The 24,072-nt window shown below is 33.2% G+C and overlaps 1 protein-coding gene across 17 annotated transcripts in view; it reads left to right on the forward strand.

The window, feature by feature from the left end:
* ROBO2 (roundabout guidance receptor 2) overlaps window positions 1-24,072 on the forward strand; it is a 1,294,416-nt gene that overhangs the window by 1,211,202 nt on the left and 59,142 nt on the right. For all 17 annotated transcript variants that reach the window (XM_074389490.1, XM_074389491.1, XM_074389492.1 and 14 more), the window contains 4 exons: window positions 902-1,023; window positions 8,751-8,982; window positions 12,089-12,213; window positions 14,554-14,725. In XM_074389490.1, the coding sequence (XP_074245591.1) occupies window positions 902-1,023; window positions 8,751-8,982; window positions 12,089-12,213; window positions 14,554-14,725 (651 nt within the window). The remainder of the gene's footprint in view (window positions 1-901; window positions 1,024-8,750; window positions 8,983-12,088; window positions 12,214-14,553; window positions 14,726-24,072) is intronic.

Below are 24,072 nucleotides of genomic sequence, written 5' to 3' on the forward strand. Positions count from 1 at the left end.
CTTAGCTGCCTATAATTTATCTTTTCTTTTTTTTCTTAATGGACACAGCCTTTAATTTATCCTTCTTTTCTTAATGGACACAGAATATAAACCATCATATGGAGAAATGGAGTAGTACTTGATGACTAAGGTGGTATAACACTATGTGACTGAGGGTATCATCTTTTAAAAATCACCTTTCTTTCTTCCCTTCTCTCCCCACTCCATTCCAAAAGAAGTGATGCTTGACCTCGTGTCAGATATTAGAGCATTGCTCCAAATGTACTGCTTCAGAACATGTTATCAGAATTATAAATATTTCTTCCAAAAGTATCTTTGCAAATTTGAGGAGCTGCTTCCCCTCTCTCCCCAACTCTCTTTAATGACAGAATTCACTTCCCTAGTCCACCATCGCTTCTCCATCCATGCTCCCAGACTGAAGTAGGTCAAGGAGTGAGAAAATAAAACCTGCGAATTGAGGTAAAAGAGTAACAGGTTCCTTAGCAGCGGTGTTTAGATATATTCCAATTTACAAATACAGAAAATCCTTGAATACATGAGCATCTGTACAAAGGTGATCTTTCTAGAGATCCTTCTAGACTTTCTAGACTTCTTATACTTTGTTCTTTAATAAGAAAATAAATGATTTTATACAACAGTGTGTCTGGAGTTTAATGGGGATAAGGGATTATAAATACTCTTTTATCAACATGTTTTTAGTAAAGATAAATATCATGTCTCATATGTTCTACCACTATGGTTGATTTATATATATAAGCTTAAATGCTTTTTGTCACAAAAGGGTTTTAGGGTTTTTTCCCTGTAATTAGTTCTAAAAGCATAATATTGACTAATAAAAAATAAATTATAATTTTAATATGAATTTTTAGAAATTGGGAGTGACTCTCTTATCTAACTGCAGATATCAGCCCACCAGCACAAGGAGTGGACCACAGGCAAGTGCAGAAAGAACTTGGAGACGTCCTTGTCCGTCTTCATAATCCAGTTGTGCTGACTCCCACCACTGTTCAGGTCACATGGACGGTAAGTTTTTGAAGGCAATACTAATAGTAACCTCTTTCTTTAGAGAAAGCAAAAGGTGGAGAATGCAAATACACAAAAAGTGATAATAAAAATTCTTGCCATTTAAAATCAAGATTAATCAATGACAATAAAGAAATTCAATAAACTAAAAAAAGTTATTAGAATAAACACAGTAAGAATAGATTATTATATAAACATGGCATATTCTGTCTTCTGAATTTTCTAACAGCTTTATTGAGATATAATTAACGTACCATAAAGTGAACAACTTCATGATTTTTAGTACATTTAGAGACTTTTAAAATTATCACCAAAATCTGATTTTAGATTATTTCATCATCCCCAAATGAAATCCTGTGCCTTTGAGCAATGATTCTCTCATTTCCCCTAACTTACCCCTGTGTAACACTTATCTACTCTATGTTTTTATAGATTTGCCTATTCCACACCTTTCATATGAATAGAATTGTGCAATATATGGCCTTTTGTGTCTCTCTTATTTCACTCTGCATAATGTTTTGAGGCTCATCCATGTTGTAGCATATATCAGTAGTTTGTTTCTTGTTATCAATTAATATTCAATTTTATGGATACTTCACATTCTGTTTATTTCTTCATCAATTGATGGATGTTCTGGTTGTTTCCAGTTTTTTCTATTATGAATAATGCTGCCATAAACATTTGTGTACAAGTATTTGTGTGGATACATGTTTCCATTTTTCTTGGTATAGACCTACAACGTGTTCAGTAATATTGGTAACTCTCCATTTAATATTTTGATGAACTGCCAAAATGCTTTCCAAAGTGGCTATACCATTTTTTATTTTCACAAGCAGTGGCTTGACGTTCCTGATTCTCTCAAATCATTGCCATTTTTTTCTCACATTTTTGGGAACACTTATTATTATCTGCCATTTGGATTATACCCATTCTAGTGGGTATGCAGTGGCATATAATTGTGGTTTTGATTTTCATTTCTTTAATGACTAATCATGTTCATTTTTTCATGTGTTAATTGAACTTTTTTAGCGAAATGTCTATTCAAACGCTTTGTCCATTTTTAATTTGGATTGTTTGCCCTCACATTATAGACTAATAAGTGTTTATATATTCTAAATACAAATGCCTTTTTGGATACATAATTTGCAAACATTTTCTCCCAGTTTGTGGGTTGTTTTTTACTTTTTTAATGGTGTCTTTTGAAGCACAAAATACTTTAATTTTGATGACATTATCTTCTGAATTTCAGTCAACCATTCTTTGCATTCTTTAATCTGAATTTTATAAAGCAGCATCAAGACATGTACACGATTTTAATAATTTGACATGTGTAGTCAAAAAACTAGTGGGTGTTAAGAAATAATTTGATATTTAAATATATGTCAAGAATGTCCAAATTCCAGGCATTATTAAATGTGTCAGAATACCCACTCTTATTTCAAAATAGTCACTGTTATTTCAAAACACAGAATGTTCTGATCAGATGGTAGCCACTGCAGAGATTACTAATACTTGTGTATGTGTGCGTGTCTGTGGGTGTATCTGTGTTTTGAGAGGAGTCAGGTAGTGTTCTTCTCTGTGTCTCCAGATAGTATCAGCTTCTTATTTATGTACACACTCCCTCTCATAGAATTTCTAAAAATTCAGAAGGAAATATATTAGGATAATAGAAGAAGGCATCTACCTGAAGTCCTCTGTGGATATGTCAGGACTTGTATAACTAAAGACATTTGAGTCAAGGATAGCTGGAAGAATTTTCACTTTATTTATAGTATTGTTTATTTAGAATTTATTTATAGTTATTAATGTTGTCATTGTTATTTTGTTGATATGTAAGTGGAGGGAAGATATAAGTCAAAAAATTGGATGTTTCTCCCTTGAAGTCCAAGTTACTTTAGGGAAACAGCTCTTTCACTAATTTCGATCAACTACTCCAGCAAGAGGTTGAGAGGAAAACTGGTTATTTTTCATCAGTTCTTGAGTAGCTGTGTACAAAGTATAAAACACAGTGAAGAAAATTATTCTGATGTTTTCTCAATAATAATTCCACCGAACAAATCCAGTTCAAGATGCAGTTTTTGAGACCTACTGTGTTCTATAGATGTGAGTGAGTACTGTATGAAGGGATGCAAATCTAGTTGAGAGAGACATGGAAATTCTTAATGACAGTACACAGGGAAAAGTTCCATAACAAATATGTATGCACGTAACTTGCAGAAATTACAACCAAAAGTTAAGTTGTTAACTCTGTCCTCAGGCACCAAAAAGACATAATCACTCATATGTACCTATATGGGAAAATATGGAGGCATTGTCTTAGAATAAAAGAACCTAAAGTAACATTTAAACTCGTTTACTGTAATTCTGCACTTTCATAAAAGGAAAGCAATGCAGACAGGTTAAACAATGTTCCCAATACCACACGTCTGTTTATAGGTAAAGACAGGATTTAAAATTTTATTCTTCTGACCTTAAATCTGCCTTTTTTGTTGTTGTTTTTCACTTTAAAGATAAACCATAGATAAATATTCATGGTTTTCTATTTATGTCTTTAATCCATCTTTAGTTAATTTTTGTATATAGTGTATGAAAGGGATCAATTTCAGTGTTCTTCATATGGTTAGCCTGTTATCTCAGTGTCATTTATTGAACAGGGTGGCCTTTCCTCATTGCTTATTTCTGTCAACTTTATGGAAGAACAGATGGTTGTGGGTGTGCAACACTATTTCTGAGATCTCTGTTCTGTCCCATTGGTCTATGTGCCTGTTTTTGTACCAGTACTGTGCTGTTTTGTTTACTGCAGCCCTGTTGTGTAGTTTGAAGTTGAGTAGCATTAACAGCTCCTCCTTTCTTCTTTTTGCCTAGGATTGCCTTAGCTATTCAGCCTTTTGTTGTTGGCCCATATTATTACTCCTTAAAGCAAACCACATGATCAAATTCTTGGTTTATGAGTAGAAAATTGGGTAATATTTTATTAAAATATAAGACTAAGCTTATAATGTTTTAAGAGTAATTATGATTAGGATTACTCTTTCTTATTTCTTTTTTTATGTAATTTTGCACAGATCTATTTTCTGCACATATTGGTTTCTATTCTTCTGTTCTCATGAAGGGAACACAATTACCTAATCATTTTTCCAGTGGCATAGTAAGGGGTATTATCTGTCATGCATTTTCTACCTTTCGGTACCCTTAAGTAGACACAAAACTAACAAAACCAAGGTAATTTTGTACTTTTCATAGCATATTTTTCTCATTCTGAATTGAAAAAGTTCTCAGTTCTATTGTAAGTTACAAGGGGGATTCTTTTAAGCTGCTTCTAAATGTGGGAATTGCTTGGGAAAGAATCAAAGTTATGATGTTTATGAAGTTAATCACTTTAAAAGTCACTGAGTTTAAAAAATAAATAGCATTAGATCAAAATTGCATGACAGTAGACTGGGAGTTCTTCCAGGAGAGGAACATTGTCATAGTCATCTCTGTGTTCAACATTTTCACTTCTGCTTCCACCCGTAACAACAAGTTTCCTCCTGAAAACAAAATGCGTTGCCACTGCACACAATCATCCAAGAAACTGTTACTGGTTTTCCTATCTATCCCCCTCATGGGCTGTAACTTCTGTGAGGCTACAGACAATGTCTTTCATTTCTGTGTTTTTCAGAACAGAGTGTCTATTACAAAGTATTATTTCAATAACTGTTTGTTCAATGATCAAATTACTTGTTTTCATACATTTTAAATTTTTTTAGTAAAAGAAAGAATTCAGTTAATATCATGTCATAGTGTTCCCTATTACTTCGTAGTTGCACATGACATAAGTATGCATTTGAAAGAGATAAATTAAGTGAAATAAAGTCAGACCAGTGTGTGCCTAGTGGCCAAAGAATTTGCATAACTCTTTTATAGATGTAATATTTTCAGTTTATTAAATGCATGTGTTACTTAAATTACCAAAATTTTAGCATTTGCTTTACAGAGGTGTTGGGGTTGAGGGTAGAAATAATTCCCCACCATGTGATTAGGGTTGGAGCCAGCTGGGGAAGTTTCCCAGTGATTGAGAGGATTAATTACCAAAGGACCAAGACATAACTACTAGGGAGACCGTTTACTGCCAACCTCTTCACCAGGGTAAGCTTGGAGTAGCAATAGTTATCAACAGCTACTTTCTACAAATGACTGCTTTTAGAATGAGGGTGGGCATAAATGATAAGAAACCTGCTGTTCCATAAAGAAAAATAGCAATAAGTCATTTACTGAAAAATGATTATTCTCATTTTATTTTTTGACTTTTTATGATTCAAGGACAAAAAGAATGACATACTCTTTGCCCATTAAGCATTATTACACAGAGGTTGAAAAGAGTGCTTCAACAAACTAGAATTTCAGAAGTCTGCTAAAACCAGAGCAGACCCTTAGCAGCTAAACCCATCCAAGAAAATTCACTTTGAATTTTTGCTTTATGTGGAATTGTTGTGTTATTTTGTGTTGTAAATGGAAACGGTAAATACAAATCATCACACTTAAACAGATTAATTAAAAAGTTGATTTGAGGGCCGCAGACGAGCCCTCTTTTTTTGTGGCCTGTTGCTTCCTTAACAATTATGTTTTATCATTGTGTATCTCTAAAGCTTGCAAAATGCTTTCAGTTGTATCATTCCTTTGATTGTTTCTGTGCCCTAGAGATATGAGTATTATGTGGTCAAATTAATAAACTGAGACTCACAAAATTTAAGAGATTGAACTCTAATTGAAATTAAGACCTATGGCTGAAGCTTTCATCATCATTTTACTTTTTCCTTAAGACATCTCTTTTTTTTAAATTAAAGTTTCAGAAAACACTATTTTTTAAAATTATATAAACCCATAAATCTGTGGTCAGACTCTGATTGTAATCAACTCTAAAAGAAAATCCTCCTTCTTGTAATCAGAATGTTAATAAAACCCGTAACAAACGTATGGCCTGACTTGAAAATGATCACCTGTCAAAATGAGCTCCAACAGTTAGTGGGGTAGACACACATCCAGTAAAAATCTCACCTATTTTATTTTAAAAGTAAATGTTCAGCATTTTCATTTCTGCTTCCACCTGTAACAACAAATTTCCTCCTGAAAAAAAAAAATGCATTCCCACTGCACACAATCAAGTTAAACTATTTAACTATTAAGAAGCCCCATACTGTATACTAGCTGAAGATAGTGTACACTGAAGTGTGCAAAACAATGTTTTATAGTAAACATTAGCTTCATAAAATCCCTAAAACACTTAATTAATGAAAACCAAACATTGGTAAAACCAATTTACCCTGATTTACAGACATCCTTCATCTGGAAACAGCTGCTTAATGTTCTTCTTAAAAACACAGCTTGCTTCTTTCAGTATTAACAAGCTATTATTGTGAGTTATGTCTTTCTTTCAGTATATAAATTCACTTAAAGCAAATGCAGAGAAGTTTATAAAATGCAAGCTTAATGTTGTTTTAACATATACTGCAAGGGGTTTTTTTTTTGAACATTGACAATTATGATGAAAGCCATCTCTGTTTGGCTCTCATAAATTTAAACTTTTGCCTCTTGGTTGCCTTATTTTATTGTGTCAGAATAAATCCTGCCTAAAAATAAAAATGTGTCCATTGGTAGAAACATAAACTGGTAGGATAAATGAGGACTTGCAGGTTATCAGCTTCCGTGTTAGACCTGGGCTCACTTTTTCTTTATATAACCTCATACAAGTGTTGCACTAACTCCAGAAAGTCTTTGAGAAAGCTGTCAGGTGGGTGACAAAATTCATACTTGTTGAGACTTATCTGGCAAACTGAACTTACCCATGCATAGAACATAGAAACACACACACATACACACACAGACACACATGTGCACACACACACACACACACACACACACACACTCATACTGAATTCAGGGAGTTTTCACATTTGAACATTCTAAGAATTTCCTTTTGTTCCACTGCATTCATATTGAGGGTCTACATTTTTAACTTTTTAAAGCCAATATTTTTAGCTAATATTTATTTGCTGCTCTCACTTAGAAATAAATAAAACAAGACTGCAACTAAAAAAGAGATGCTAGCAGTTAACACATGAAACAACACATTTTGTTTATAACCTGGTGACAAATTTTAACATTTCCACAAATGTTGAAACAAATTTCAAATGCCGAATAAATTTCAAATTTCTTGGATAAAGAAATTTGTTTAAAGCTGAAATTAATAACCATCTTCACTATCCTCTTTTTTATTTCCTCTTTCTCTCCAAACTTCCTGAAATGAGGTTATTCCATTTCTTTCCATTAATCTTTACACTTTGACAATGAAGTATGTGAACTTTAAACCTTCTTAGATTATGGCTATTAAGCTATGATAAGGGATATTAGTTGGAACCTGCTGTCATAGTTTCTGTTCAAATCAAGAGTTTCTAAAAACATGACAAAACATTAAAAGATGCTTAATTTTAAAAATAACTTTAAAAAGCTATAGTTCTTTTCTCCTTGTTAACGAAACAACCATAAAACCCTGATAAGGGCTTTCAAATAAATGTATAAAGAGAAGAATATATTTCATTATTTAATCTTGCATTTATATTTATTTGATTTTTAGGCGATTGTCAATGGCAGACAAAAACACTTTTTAAAAGTTCTACTTGATATGAATTTTATCTTAGATTATTATTTAAAATGGCTTCTTACTGTGCCTTAAATAAATGAAGATATCAAAAAAGTTGCCAAATTGTGTCAAGAATGGGAAATTAAAGAAGTCAGAATTTGGTAAATTAGAAGTTTTTCATTTAATATTTGGTAATGAGTATAAGCATTCATACGCTTTTAATACAAATTCTCTAGCTCTACAACTTTAACGTCTGTTGTATGCGTTTTCCAGCCACAGAGATTTTATACATGATGTCCTGGCATTTGTTTTCCTGGGTAAATCCTGCTCTTCTTGCTATCTAAGCACTTAAGAATTATTCAGGGAAGCTTCGTCTCCCCTTCCGGATTCAATCACCTTTCTCTTCACTATAGGCTTTCTTACCTTCTGGTGCTTCTCATTCTGAACATTTGTCTATGCTTTTTGTTATGATTGTAACTTGACCATAGTTCAGTCATTATTAGACAACTCTGACCTTCCACCTGGACTCCACCTTCTTACCTCAGTTCACAATGGCAGGGACTGACTCTATTTTCATTGTCGATTTTATCCCCAGAGCTCAGCAGAATTTCTGGCACCTATGAGTAGGAACCCAAAACATGTGTTTTGAGTGATTGATGATATTAGTGTATAGACAAAGGATGAGAATGGAAATCCCTGACAAGGAGCATATTACATATATAGCCATATAAAAGAGAATTGTTGAATGCATAAAAAGGGTAAGCAGAGGATACATAAAGCTAGAGATATTGGCAGGTGTGGCCTTTGAGAGGCCCTTGTGCTAATCCAAGGAATCTTAATTAATTAGATAGGTGCCTTAGATACTGTGAGATATTTTAAATAGGGGAGAGAGTTCTTCCACTCTTCATTTTGGAAATAACCTTGGGAGCAATCTAAACTCTAAAAGGATAGGAGTTATTAGAAGCAGAGAGATTAGCTAGAAAGTCACGACATCACTCAGATGATAGTTATGAGGACAAAAATCGGGACAGATGAAAAGGGGACGAATCCACTGTGATATTTAAAATACTTTCCTTTAGTTTCAAATGCCCTTTACAATGTTTTTCAGGTTGATCGCCAACCACAGTTTATCCAAGGCTATCGAGTGATGTATCGTCCAACTTCAGGTCTGCAGGCTACAACTTCATGGCAGAATTTAGATGCTAAAGTCCCGACTGAACGAAGTGCTGTCTTAGTCAACCTGAAAAAGGGAGTGACTTATGAAATTAAAGTCCGGCCATATTTTAATGAGTTCCAAGGAATGGATAGTGAATCTAAAACGGTTCGTACTACTGAAGAAGGTCAGTATTCAGATTTTGAATATAAATCAAACTCATATCATGATGAAACCAATTTCTGTTACAGTACCTACGTATTATCTTCCTTAGAGGAATAGAATGGTATCATCTTAAAGTAAATACAGGAAGTGTCATTTTCTCATCTTATTCTGAGAATTCTATAGAATCTGACAAGCAGAAAAAAAGGGACACTAATGTAATTAATTTTGAATTTTTCTTAGGTAGCCATTTGCACCAAATCTTGTTTTTTAGTTCACTTGAATTGGATTATAAAATGTTCCCTATATTTTGTGTAGATTTAACTCATTTGGATCATGAAAAGACAGACTACTGGAAATTCAGGAACACAGGCCGTTCATTGCCACTACTCTGTTTTTGTTACAGTTAAGTGTGACCTTTTTTTTTTTTTTTTTTTTTTTTTTAATTAGCCTCTTTCTTCTGTGGGCACCGCCAGTCAAACCCATAATTTCTAATCAGGAAGGTCACTTGCATATTTGCCGTAGCTTTCTTCTTAGTGAAGTTCCCTCTTTTTCCCCATTTTGGATGGTTTCTTTTTTTTTCAGATTGAGTCTCTCACTCTGTCTTCCGGGCTGGAGTGCAGTGGCTGATCTCAGCTCACTGCAACCTCCACCTCCCAGGTTCAAGTCATTCTTCTGCCTCAGCATCCCAAGGAGCCGGGATTACAGGCTCATGCCACCACACCTGGCTAACTTTTCATATTTTAGTAGAGACAAGGTTTTGCTGTGTTGCTCAGGCTGGTCTCAAACTCCTGAGCTCAGGCAATCCACCTGCCTTGCCCTCCCAAAGTGCTGGGATTACAGGCATGAGCCACTGTGCCCAGCCAGGTCTTTTCTTACCTAAAGGTAGGTTAAAGTCAATCTGTGATGGACACATGATTAATGTAGATTTCCACCAGTTCATTTAGTAGTGTCTCTGTCACAAAAACAGAGGCTTGTAATACATGTTGTTATCAAAGTTTAAAAAAAAAAAACAAACAAAAAGGAAATGCCAAATGAAAAAAACCCTCCATTCTGCTTTTGTACTACTTTTGTATTCACAACTCTTGTAAAAAAAACCTTTTCTCTAAACGTATTTCATATACAATAAGAGAAGCCTTAAGAAAATGTATATAGCTTGCCCATGTTAACATCTATATACTTGACCAAAGAGCCCTGAAATTGTACATTTCTTACGCAACGCGAGAAAAATGCCATTTTCCCGTTGTTTTTGCAGGGTGATACACGGGCAGGGGCAAAAATACATATTTAAAAAGATATCATTAATCTACTTTTAGGATATGTTAAAAAATTACCAATAATTATAATAGTATCTTTTCTCCTTGCTAACACGTTTAAAAATAAAAATCGTCATCATATCTTTATACATTATTAAATTTCACTCTATATTGCAAATTGGTAGTATTAATGAGTGGCGTGGGTAACCTTAACACAGAATGCTCTGTTTGAAGCCTGTTTCCAAAATCAATTTCACTGCAGTTAGATTTTTCCTCTGGATTAGACATTTGTCACCGTTGGGTATACATTCATCTCCAATTTCTGTGGCTATGTGACGGTAACAAATGGAATTCAGCTGGGCTACGTCTGGGAACGATGAGTGGCGATTTGGGTTCTTTCACATCTGTAGAAAGAAGCTGGGTCCTGTAATAATTGACCTGTCAGGAAGCAGGCACGGTGTTCTTGCCAAGACAGCAGCAAGGCGAATGAGAAACCAGTTCTGAAAGTCTTATTTTTCAATGCAGTCTACTTAATAACTGCAAGACTGGTAGACAAGTGGTTGGATTTATGTCATCGTGCCATACTTTGGAGCAATATTGTCACATAGAGGAATAAGAAAGAGGAGTATTGTGTTAACATGTGTCTGTGCATTTCCTATATCTCAATGCAAATATGGCTATACCTATATGAAATATATCATGACATATTTACAAAACAGGATATCTATTGTCAGGCTTTTAAAATATATTTTAGAATATTTTCAGAAAGCTGAACTGTGTAGAGCTATGCAAACATTGATGATTTTATATAAAAAGCCATCAGTAACACAAAATTATTTGATATTGTAAACTCTCAAGAGGTATGTTATATAATACTACAATTTTAACTATTCCTACCTTTGGTTTTAATTCAGAGACTCGCTGAGAATAGATGAGTTTTCCACAAAGTTATTATTTCTTCGTTCTCAGACACACTAAATGAGAAATGTGGCAGTCTAAAATCAGGAAGAGCTTCTCTCTTGCCTTTTCTCAGTATGGTTGTAATTGGTTATAGGAGAAACTATAAAGGCAGAGAATTATTATAGAAATCAAAATCTTCCCATTTCACATGAACTGTTTTCATTTTTATCATCAGAGTCCCTTGCCCATCCATTAAAATAAGTTTTAAATCTTAACTTATGGGTGAATTTATAGCAGTCAATTACTTTTCCCAGCAGAAGGTAAGGAAGTTTTTTCTGTGTTGGTGACATTTATAGTTAGGTTTCTATTTTTATTTAGTAAGCACAAACTAAAAGCATACCAAAAAAGCTGTCATTAATGCCACCATTCAGAAATAACACACGGTAAATACTGGAATACATGCTCCCAGAATAATTTTGGTTAGAAGAAGTTGTGGTTGTTTTTAGAAAGCCTATTAGAGTTGAAATAATCAGGGTTCTAAAATCTGACATACACCGGTTCAAGTTCTGACCTGCTGTTTGACTATTCTAAGTCCCTTACAGTGACCTCATGTTTCCTCATCTGTAAAACTGAGATAAGAGTTGTTTCTACCTCCCAAAGTTAATGTGGGAATGTAGCTCAGTGCGGGGCATGTAGGAAACACTTACTAAAATGTTAGCTGTTAAAACTGTTATTGAGAGCATATTATAAAAGCTGTTGCATTTACTTTAAATCCAGATATTGTATTTAAAGAATATATCTCAAAACAAAACAAAACAAAACAAAACAAAACTGTCCCTATGGAACATTGTGTGGATTCAGAACTCTTGGAAGCCAGAGCCTCCTGCATCTTGTCTTTATATTCATATTCTGAAAGTAGCACTCATGCACACCAAGGCTTACAGTTTGCATTTATTCTAATCACTTCTTCTACAGCCCCGAGTGCCCCTCCACAGTCTGTCACTGTCCTGACGGTTGGAAGCTACAATAGCACAAGTATTAGTGTTTCCTGGGATCCTCCTCCTCCAGATCATCAGAATGGGATTATCCAAGAATACAAGGTAGGACCAGGGTACAGAAGGAAAGCTCTCATATAAAGTTTCCCAGAGAAATGTCAGTGTCTCGCTCTAAAGGGTCTCTTATTCAGTTTAAGTGTAAAGTTATTATTTATATTTCTGTACGACAGAGAATGAGGCAAATACATAGGTGTTAGAACCTGAGTTCAAGGTCACAGATCACACAAACCCAGTTAAATGATTAAGCCACACTAGTGAAATGGGTTTCTGTATAGTGTGATTCTAGAATCTCAAGAATTTAAAAAGATGGGGCACAGGGTTGGTAGTGAAGACCAGAAAATGAGTTTTATCTTTGTTATTAGAATTCTGCAGAAGGGGCTTTTTTAAACCATGTTCTGTTTAAAAACCATGGGCTGTTTTTAAACCATGCTCAGAAAAAAAAGATGCTTCAGGGGTTAAAGAGGTGGAGTGGGTTGCAGGCAGCACCAACTCTCACTCTAGATGCTACTTTTGTGTATTTATTGAAGTTGTATAGAATATTTCACTTCAACAAAAGCCACTGAAACAACACATTTTACAAATACTGACTTACAGAGAAACGATTGTCTCATTTTCAACTGATGAATTTTTGGCTGTTTAGAAACAGTGCATATCTCTTGTTTCATTGCTATCATTTGATGTTTGAGGCAGAGAGTATGTCTGAGTTTTCAAAATAAGATTCTGTTTGTGTTGTGTTTAGAACACATTTGAATGAAAAACCCCTCATTAATCTTTGTAAAATTCAAAACTATAATTTATTAATAGGTGATCTGTTAGGATTATCTATTAATAAATCTTTCTAAGTTTCTGAAAATAGCCTCTTCTATACCTCTAATACAAAAAAAACTAGTCACCCATTTCCCCTAAAAACAATCATAGCTAGTATTTACTATTAAGCTGAATAATTTTACTCAAAAGTTTGAAGATTAAATTTTATTTCTAAGCAGAAATTAATTTCTACATAGAATTTTATTAAAGATCAACTTGCTAAAGCAAATTAATGAACTAAATGTATAGGGATTTATTTTTAAATGATTTCTATCATGTTATAAAGATGAATGCTTAAGAAACATAAGAATAAATGCTTTTATAATACAGTAGTTATATAGATCCTAAGATTTTATAAGCATTAGGACATTGTTTTAACAGAGTAACGAATTATCAACTCTATGTGAGTTTGAGTGTGTGTGTGGGTGTGTTTTATTGAGGTTAGGAATTTATTTTGTACCATTTGGGACTAAATATCCTAAATTTCCATGTAGTTAAATGTTGTTCCTGTTTTTACAACATGATGAATTTTTTTCTGTAAGTTGTAAATGTTCTCACTCTCCAGAGACTTGCTATATTTTGGTTTCCAAGTGCATATTTAGGTAAGGGCTAAATATTCTTTCATTAAGAACACGGATGTCATATATAAATAAAAGATACACATGATTCACAAGAATTATTTTACTGAAAACGATTTGGGAGCTTACCTGCTCTGAAACAAATCATATGTTTTCCTATGTATGTGTCTACATGTAGATTTTAAAATAGTATATAATATGAAAGCAAATATGGATACACAATGGATTTCTTTTTATAACACATTTTGTAGTAACAATTTCCACATCCCAGAAGATGCCCGAAAATTTGATTCCTACTTGAAATAAAAGCCTAACTTCCTTAACATCAACGTCTAAAGACTTGACACCACTTTGTTCTCATGAATGTGTATGTGTGTGTGTAGATATGTGTTGATCAATATTAGATTTATTGCTGTCAATGTAAATATTGGCTTTAATTTCATTTTAGTCAATACCTATAACCTAGGTCAATTAATCTTGTTAACCACTTCTGTGTAAGTTAGTATTTTCTTAAATGAAATGTAAATTGCTTAGATGTCTACCTATATACTTTAGATATTACAACTTATAATCACTATATTTTAGTGGATTATATGCATAATAAATTTTGATAAAGCAGAGGAAATTACATGTTTTAATCCATACAAAAATGCCATTTGCAACCAAAGACCACATACCAGAGGTGTTAAAGAAATCACTGTGCTTTCTAAATTACCCCTTATGAGCCTTCAGTGCTGAGAATAGGATATAAATGAACATGGCATAGTTTCAGCTTCCCTTATTGTTCTTCTTTTAATACAGATGCATGTGTGCACAAATACACTTACATATACACATATAAATAAATGGCAGAGGTTGGGCTTTAGAAGATGTCATTTACAAAACTTCTACTAGCCTAGAAGACAGGTTATGATTCAAAAATATTTCATCTGTTATATTAGTCTTGTAACTAGAAATGATAATATTATCTGCATGCATTATTCACTTTCCATTTCTATAGATCTGGTGTCTAGGAAATGAAACGAGATTCCATATCAACAAAACTGTGGATGCAGCCATTCGGTCTGTAATAATTGGTGGATTATTCCCAGGTATTCAATACCGGGTAGAGGTTGCAGCTACTACCAGTGCAGGGGTTGGAGTAAAAAGTGAGCCCCAGCCAATAATAATCGGTGAGTATCAAACTATGTGATCTGTGCTTTAGAATCACTCAACTGTCAAGGTGGATGTGCTTTTGCATCAACATACTAATAGTGAATATACACTTATGAATGATAGGATACACATATCATATAGGCAAATGGGTTAACTGAAGAGGACTTCTTACAAAAATGCTTGGTGCAATTGATCATGCTCTTAAGAAAAGTCCCAGAGCCTTTTTAAAATTACAGTATTTAAGAGTTTAAATGCTGAAAGATAGTTTAAAAATTATTTTTAATTAATTGCCTCATTACCAACTTTGGTGCCATTGAAATATAATAGAAATTAGAAATTTATTGAAGAGAGACCATCATGTTTCCTATCTATATGCTTCCTCTTAGCCAGAGAAATGTCAAAAATTAACAAGAAAAAGGCCAGAAGAAACTTTGTAATCTAAATATCCTATCCCAAAGAAGAAATTATATTAAATCTAGTATCATGATTGCATAAATGTTTTCCTATTATCATAGATTATGTTTGTCTGTTCTTGAGATGTATATAAATGGAATCATACAGAATGTGATATTTTGTATTTGGTTTCTTTCACTAAAGATAATGTTTTTGAGATTCATCCATGTATTTATATTCAGTTCATATATTTTATTGCTGAGCAGTATTCAATTGTATGAATATGCCATATTTTGTTTATCGGCTTTTCTCCTGATAGAATGAATATTATTGTGTAAATCTTTGTGTCCTTTTGGAGTAATACCTAAAAGTCTAACTTCTGGGTAAAAGGGTTGCATAGTTTGACTTTATAAGAAACTGCTAAACAATATTTAAATTACTGTATAATTTCATACTGCCACCAGCAAGGAAAATGACTTCCAGTTTCTCTACATTTTCACAAACATTTGTTGTTTCCAGTTTTTGTGATTTTAGCCATTCTAGTTGGGGTAACCTGTGATTTTAACTTGAATTTTCTTTTAGGACTAATGATGTTGGGCAACTTGGCAGGTGCTTATTGGCCATTCACATATTTTCTTTTGTGAATTGACCACATATTTGCCTTTTAAAAATTGGATTGTCTCTTGTTACTGATGAGTAGGAGTTACTTATACATTCTGGATACAAGTTCTTTACTGTGTATATATATATAACACATATTTTTCCCAGTCCATAACTTCCCTATTCATTTTCTTAATAATGTCATTTGATGAACAAAAGTATTACATTGTGGCTTACCTCTAGATACTTAGGTGTTTTTTTTTTTTGTTTTTTTTTTCTTTTTATGTTTTCTTCTAGAAGCTTTATAATTTTAGCTTTTATGCTGAGGTCTATAATTCATCTGAGGGTAATTGCATGTGGTTCAAGAAATCAGGCTTGTTTATTTCCATATGTATATCAAATTGTGTACTTATCATGTATTAAAAAGATTTTCCTTTCCATCAGTTAATCATATATACATGCCTGCATTCCTGGATTCCCTATGGGATTCAATTTGTTTATATGTCTATCCATGTGCCAAACCACATTGTCTTGGTTACTATAGCTCCTAGTAAGCCTTGAAATCAGGTAACGTGAATACTCCATCATTTTTTTCTGCAAAATTATTTTGGTTATTATAGGCCTTCTGCTTTTCCATATACTTTTCAAATCAGCTTGTTGATATCTCTAAAAATATGTTGAATGATAAGTGCAAATGCAGTGAATCAATCCATCAAAGTGGGTAAATATTTTAATAACAACGCTCTTTCCAGGAATGCGATATATGTTTTCATTATTTAAGTTTTCTTTACTTTTTTCCAATATTATACAGATTTTCGTGTGTCACCATATTTGTGGAGCATTTGATTTTGTGTGTGTGTTTTGTTTTGTTTTTACTTTCAGACATAGTTTCACTCTCTTGGCCAGGTTAGAGTGCTGGAGTGCAGTGGCGTGATCTCGACTCAATGCAGCCTTCACCTCCTAGGTTCAAGTGATCCACCCACTTCAGCCTCCTGAGTAGCTGGGACTATAGGTGTGCACCAAAAAGCTAGGCTATTTTTTTGTGTTTTCATTAGAGACAGGTTTTCACTGTGTTGGCCAGGCTGGTCTTAAACTCCTGACCTCAAGCAGTCTGCCTGCCTCAGCCTCCCAAAGTGCTGGGATTATAGGCATGAGCCCTTGCCATGACCTATTTGACATTTTTTACACTATTATAAATGAGTTTTTTAAATTTATTTTTCCAATTTTTTTATATTTCACATAAATTTAATTTCTATATGGCTTTTGTGCTCTGTGACCTTACTAGCTCTCTTACTCATTTTAGTAGTTGTGAAACTTTTCTTAAGTGTTTTCAGATAATCATGTTTTCTCTCTGCTTGTTTGTGTTAATGTGATGAAATATATTGAATGATTTTAAAAGATAAATCAACCTTGTATTCTTGAGATAAACCACAATTGGTCATGATATATTATCCATTTTATAGATGTTGCTGAATTTACTAATATTTGGTAAAGAATTTTGCATCTATGTTCATTAGGAATATTGATCTGTAGTTCTCTTTTTCCAGTTTTGAAATCAGGTGGCTGGTTTTACAAAGTAGTTTGGGAAGCATTCCTTCCTCCTCTAATTTCTGTAGAAGTTTTTTAGTACTAACATTATCTCTTCCTTAAATATTTTCTAGAATTCAGTGGCGATATCTATGTTTTTCTTTGTGAATTTTTAAAAATATATATGAATTCAAGTCTATTCAGAATTCATATTTCTGAGACTGAAGTGGGTGGATCACTTAAGGTCAGGACTTTGAGACCAGCCTGGCCAATATGGTGAAACTTTGTCTCTACTAAAAATACAAAACTTAGCCAAGTGTGGTGACAGGCCCTTATAATCCCAGATACTTGGAATGCTGAGGCACAAGAATTGCTTGAACCCACCTGGGAGGGGAAGGTCCAGTGAGCCAAGATCATACCACTGCATTCCAGCTGGAACAACACCACAAAAAGAAAAAAAAAAAAAGAAGAGAGAAAAGAAAGGAAAAAAGAATTTGTATTTCTTCCTGTGTTGGTTGTGGTAAATGGATGTTTTGTTTTTTGACCAGCAATGACTTTCTCTAATCCTTCTAAGTTATTGAATTTATTAGCATGTGATTGTTTACAATATTCCCTTGTTATCATTGAATGTCTGTAGGCCATAGAGTAACGCCACCTCCTTTATTCTTAAATACTGGAAACGTATGTGCACTATCTCTCTTCCATTTTTTTCCTCTCCTCCCTCCTTCCTTTCTCTGCCTCTCTTTTTCCTATTTAAATCAGTCTTGATAAAGATTTGTCAATTTTATCAATCTTTTCAAGATGCAAATTTTTGGCTTTGTTAGTTTTCTAATTGATTTCTGCTATTTTTTCTTCTATGTACTTTTATTTATCTCTTAAGATCAAACCGTAAATCAATGATTCCAGACCTTTCTTATTTTCGGGGTATTTTAAAGTTCTAAATTTTCTTCTAAACATTTCTACAGCTGAATCTTACAAACTTTGATTTGTTATGTTTCCATTTATCATGGAATATAAACAATCTTCTACTTTTTTCAACAATTTCTGTTTTTTCATAGAGGTTATTTAGAAGTGTATTATTTAATTTCCAAATGTTTAGGGATTTTTCCAGGTATCTTTTTGTTTTTTATTTCTACTTTGATTCCTCTCAGGCCAGAGTCCCAGAGTAATTTTTCTCTGTGTAAATTTAGTCTTTTAGATACAGAGAGTTATTTTATGGCCCAGCATTTGATCTTAGTGAATGTTTCTTATGCACTTGAAAAGTATTTGCATTTCTCTGTTTTTTTTTTTCAGTGGGAGGTTCTATGTCAGGTCAAATTATTTGTTAGTATTAACAGGTCTGTATTTTTTTTTTATTTGCCCTCTCAATTACTAAGAATAGAGTCTGGAAATCTTTTATGATTGTAGATTTGCGTATCTCTTCCTTCCATGTATAAGTTTGTGTTTCATGTTTTGGCTACTTTTTTTCACGTGAGTATGTTTTAAGATTGTTCTATCTTCTTTTTAAATTTACCCTTTATTATTGTGAAATGCCCTTCTTTATTCCTAGTGAGATTCCCTGTCCTAAAATTAACTTTCTCTGATATTAGTATAGCTACATCACCTTATTGTAAGTGTCTGCATCGTTTGTCATTTTTCATTCTTTTATTTTAACCCGTTTATCTGTATTTAATGCACAGGTCTATTAAATTGCATATTTTTAGGTGATCTCTGCTCACTGCAACCTCTACCTCCAAGGTTGAAGAGATTCTCCTGCCTCAGTCTCCTGAGTAGCTGGGACTACAGGCACCTGCCACCACACCCAGCAAACTTGTGTATCTTTGCATACACTGGGTTTCTCCATGTTGGCTAGGTTGCTCTGGAACTCCTGGCTTCATGTAATTCATACATCTTGACCTCCCAGGCAGTCTAGGGTTTGTTTATTTGGTTGTTTTTTTTTTGTTTGTTTGTTTGTTTGTTTGTTTTTTAATTCAATCGAACAATCTTTGCGTTTTTAACTGCATGCACAAAATGTTATCATTAATGTAATTCCTGGTGTGTTTGTTTAGAATTACTATCTTGCTACTTATCTGCTATCTTACTTTGTTACTATCTTCCTAATTTCCTGCTTTCTTTTGATAAACTAACGTTTTAGTATTTTATGTCCACTCTTGGATTATTAGGTACACGTCATTTCTTTGGTGACAGTTGCTCTAGGATATGACTATAAGGATCCTAGAGCAGTGTAATGTCACTCCTTTTTCTCTCATCTTTATTTTGCTATTGTTATACCTTTTACTTCTGTGTAACAAATGGCAATATATGAATCATAGCTCTACTGTTTTTTTCCTTAAACATCAGTTATCTTTCAAATCAATTAAAAATAAAAAGTGCATTACTCATATTTATCTGGTATTCTACTCCATAAACTCAGTCCCCTCAGCTTCTATGAGTGCTCAAGACTTTTCAACTCAGGGATGCCATTCAGCAATGTTTGGGTTAGGCTTGGCTGCATCACATTTTAAAATTATCTATAGGTACAAAGCTGTGAAAATGTTAAAGTTTTCCCTGTTCTTCTCCCTTCTCTCAGAGATCATAGTCCTACCCTTTTCTTTCACATATTTTGACTAGTCTTCTATTTGTTTGCGATGGGAGTGCGTATCCCAATACCTGTTATTTCTTTATGGACAGAAGTGGAAGTGTTTAGGGAACTGGTCATTTCATATATTACACTTTCCTGGTCTGTATTTTCCATTTGATTCCTTTTACAGTTTTCATTTTCCTCTGATCTTTTCCATGTACTAGTTTTTTATGACCTTATTAAGTCTATACACCTATTGTAATATCTGCTTAAAGTTCTTTTCTCCTTATTTCAAAGTCTGTGTTATCTTGTGGTCTGCTTCTATTGATTATCTTTTTTTGCTGACCTTGGGTCATATTTTTCTTGTTTGCTGTTATTTATTTTCACATGCCTGGTAATTTTTTACTATATTGGAAATTTCAGATGACATAAAATTTTGTGACCTTCTGAAGAGTGTTTATGTTCCAGCAGGCACATACATTACTGGCCGATCACATTTAACGGGTGGTGTCTTAGTTTTTACATTGGTTGATATGAGATGTTTTATGTTTTGCCCTTATTCCTGCAGTAAAATCTCAATAAAATATTTACTTTCAAGGCATAACCCTCTCCTGGGCTTCCAGGGAGAAGCCTAATATTTTTATCTATTCTTCCTAACATGGCAAAATCCAAAATTAAGCACAGTTTTACAGTGAACATGAGCTAAAACCTCTGTCTTTCACCACGTCCTTACAATCTTCTCTTTGCCTGCACAGTTCAGGGTTTGCACTTGGATGTAAGAGGAGAGTATACGCCAATTTGGGAGCATCACTCTCCACTGTCTCCCTCTTTCATATGGTTCCCCCCTCAATTTTTAGTCACTCTGGCCTCCCTGAACTCCACCCTGAGACAACTCATTTGACTAAGATTGAGTTTTTTCAGCTGAGGTACTAACTGCCTGATACTCTATGAATTTCGGAACCTCCAAGGGAAACAAGGCCTCATAACTGCAGATTTCCTCTGGTAACGTGCCCTTCATCCAATAAATGCATCCCTTTCACTTTTTCCTGCTTTTATTTGTTTGGCAGTGCCTTTAATAAAAATAAATAAATAAATAAATAAATAAATAAATAAAAACAATAATATTCTTCCTAGAGTTTACGTATTTTTTAAGTGTTTCTTCAGTGTTTGATACAAGCCATTCCCATTTTTTTCTATTTATTTTCTAAAATGATGCATATAAAGCAGACTGCCAGCTTCTGGAGAATTCTTTCTATTACAAATATTTATTGTATTTAACATTCAGTCATATCATTAAAATTTTTTAGATTCTCTAGGTTTTCTTTCTTTTATATATTAAAAGCATTGAAGAGAAAAGTTAAAGTATTAACTTTTCTTTAAATTGGCTTCTCTTTCTTAATTAGTCATTCAGACTGAATTAATTCCTTAACCTGAGGGAAACCTACAATCTTGCCCTTCTGAGATTTTCTAAAATAAATTGGAATAAGAAAGAAATACAGGTACACCCAAAAGGATTTAACATACGTGTGTGTGTGTGTGTGTGTGTGTGTGTGTGTATATATACATATATATATGTGTATGTGTGTGTGTGTATTTTTATTTATAGTATTTAGAAATAAGCCCTCAATTTTTTATTTAAAAAGATATATATATATATATATATATATATATATATGTGTGTGTGTGTGTGTGTGTCCCTGTATGTGTGTTATAGTATTTAAAAATAAGCCCTAATTTTTTTATTTAAAACTATATATATGCCAGTATACAATATATATAAATATATACATATATATGTATGTACATGTATGTATGTATATGTATACATATATATACTGGCAAATATATGCCAGAGAGATAGTATACAATATCTATATCTATATCTTTATAAAATGGATTGACTGAATATAATTATTCTAAGTGAAAGATAAGATTGTCAAATAACTGTCAAATAGCATATTTTCCTTTCCTAGTTTTTTTTTGTTATCTTTTGTAGTAAGAACCATTCTCAAGCAAAATTTTCTTGTTTCTTTTTCTTCCTAGTGACTATATGTTTGCCAGATATTTAGATGATTTATTTTCTTTTAGAGAAGTAAAATATTACAAGCATATAATATAACCGAGCTCATGTCATGACAATCATAATTATGCACTGAACAATTGAATTATAACTTAAAGTAATGAAGTTAATGTTTATTTTAAATCAAATCAAAAATTTCACATAATTTTCCTATGATTTATAAAAATCTGAGTCTTCAGACAGGTAATGAGTACCTTTTAATTTATTATTTAATGTATCTTATTATTTAGTGTATCTACAAGTGTATTCACATTTTTCTATGAAATATAAGTAACCTAGAAAATAGTATGTCTATCTTTTATTCAAATAGAATATGTTATACTCGGAATGTAATCATAAAAATAAAATTATAGAAATTCTGTTTTTTGTGTATACACACACACACACGCACACACACACACACACACAGACAAATGACAATTCAACCAGGAAAAGGCTATTTGTTCTTGAGAGATTTATTTCTTTTTAATATCTACTGTTGTACTGAGAAGCCATCTAATTGTTTCCTTAATTACTCCTGCATATCTACCTTCACATCTTGTCTGATACCCTTATCTACACAACTGTTATTCCTTAGTTGAAAAGTGATTTAATGATGGCTAATCTCCTTTTCTGTTTCAATTTACACTTTCCCCTTGTCTATTCAGAACTGGAAATGGCGCTTGAAATGACTCAAACTGTACCAGGATTCCCCTTTGTTTTAATTAAATCATGTATTGGCATTTGATGTGATTTATGGTTGAGAATTTTAAATTTGTACTATGCCAGATCATGTATTGTTTAATCTATTTCTTCTCAGTTTAGCCTTCCTTCCAGAAAGTTCTATGAAGGGATCATTAATTAGAACATTGTAAAAATGTAACAGACTGCCTTACATAGGCTTAACATTGGTATTGTTCTTTTCTGTCCTGTTTCCTATGGTAAGATGACTTTCACATCAAAGTGTCCATAATTCTGTATCATTGCATTTACAGACACAAAAATGTAATCAAATACATTCAGTTATAAATTCATTAAGCAGTGTGTCATATAACCAATTTATATTGACTTAAGATTTTTAGTTATCTTGCTTAATAATATAGTTATTGCTTCTCTAATCATTTGGCTTTTCTCGCTTACATTACATAGTTGAAAATAATATGTGGAACAGCTTCAAACTTTCACAGTAATAGGTACAATCGAATCTGATGTGTCTAATTAATTTTTAGTCCAACAAATTAGTTTTGTTCTTCATTACTCTCCAATGGGAGGAAGACATTATATTTCATTATAGTTTTTGTCTGCAAGAACAATGGAGCGTTACAGATCACACGCATCCCTTGTCTATGCTCTAATTAGTACAACTGACAACATAGTTACAAAATTACCAGCAGCATAAAAAATAGTAATACACCTTGAGTAACATAAATATGATTCCTTACTAAAATGACATTTTATGGACCCTTTACAAAAATGAGTCCAAAAAATGAAGACCAAATTTTTCTTTCTCTTTGTTCTGTAAGGTATTTGTTTTCTTTCTGATAATTCCTAATAGTTAAGGAAATCACCAGATAGGTGTATGTCTCATGTTGAAAATAGAGCTCATTTTACATAGAGTTTTGACTGTGTTTGCATGTATAATAATTAAAGGCAGACATAGTGGGAAGATGAGCCAGATTTACTACATAAGTGACACTGGTTTATAAATCTGCAATTTAATACAAAAGACCTTTCAGAAATAGAATATAAGTATGCATAAGGAAATGCTAGCAGCTATAGTAAAAAAGCCTGCATTTTGTAAAGATAAACAAAATAAAATTTTATTTCTAGTTCACAGCCCAGTCCAATATGGGTCAGTAGAGTGAGAAATGGAGTTTCTACCTCATACCGCTATTCAGGTGATTGGGATCTTTCAAACCATAGCTCTGCCATTTCTTAAAAGCACAACAGCCTCCAGCACATCCCCTGTATCTGTCAAACCAATGAGGAAAGAGAGTTTCAAGTCAAGGCAGCGTTAGGGGTCAGGCCAGGAGGGTCGTGTGCACTTTTTGTTCCTACTTACTTCTGACTAATGCTCAGTTATTTTTTGTTCTCAACGGTAAAAGATGCTAGGAAATGTAGGCTAATTTTCTGCCCTAGAAGAAAGGAGAAGCAGTGAAGTAAACAAGTGAATCGAGATTTGCAGGATTCTGAAATCTAGATAATTTATCACTCATGTCACTGAG

Source organism: Saimiri boliviensis, chromosome 18, assembly GCF_048565385.1.
Source record: "Saimiri boliviensis isolate mSaiBol1 chromosome 18, mSaiBol1.pri, whole genome shotgun sequence".
Classification (NCBI taxonomy): domain Eukaryota; kingdom Metazoa; phylum Chordata; class Mammalia; order Primates; family Cebidae; genus Saimiri; species Saimiri boliviensis.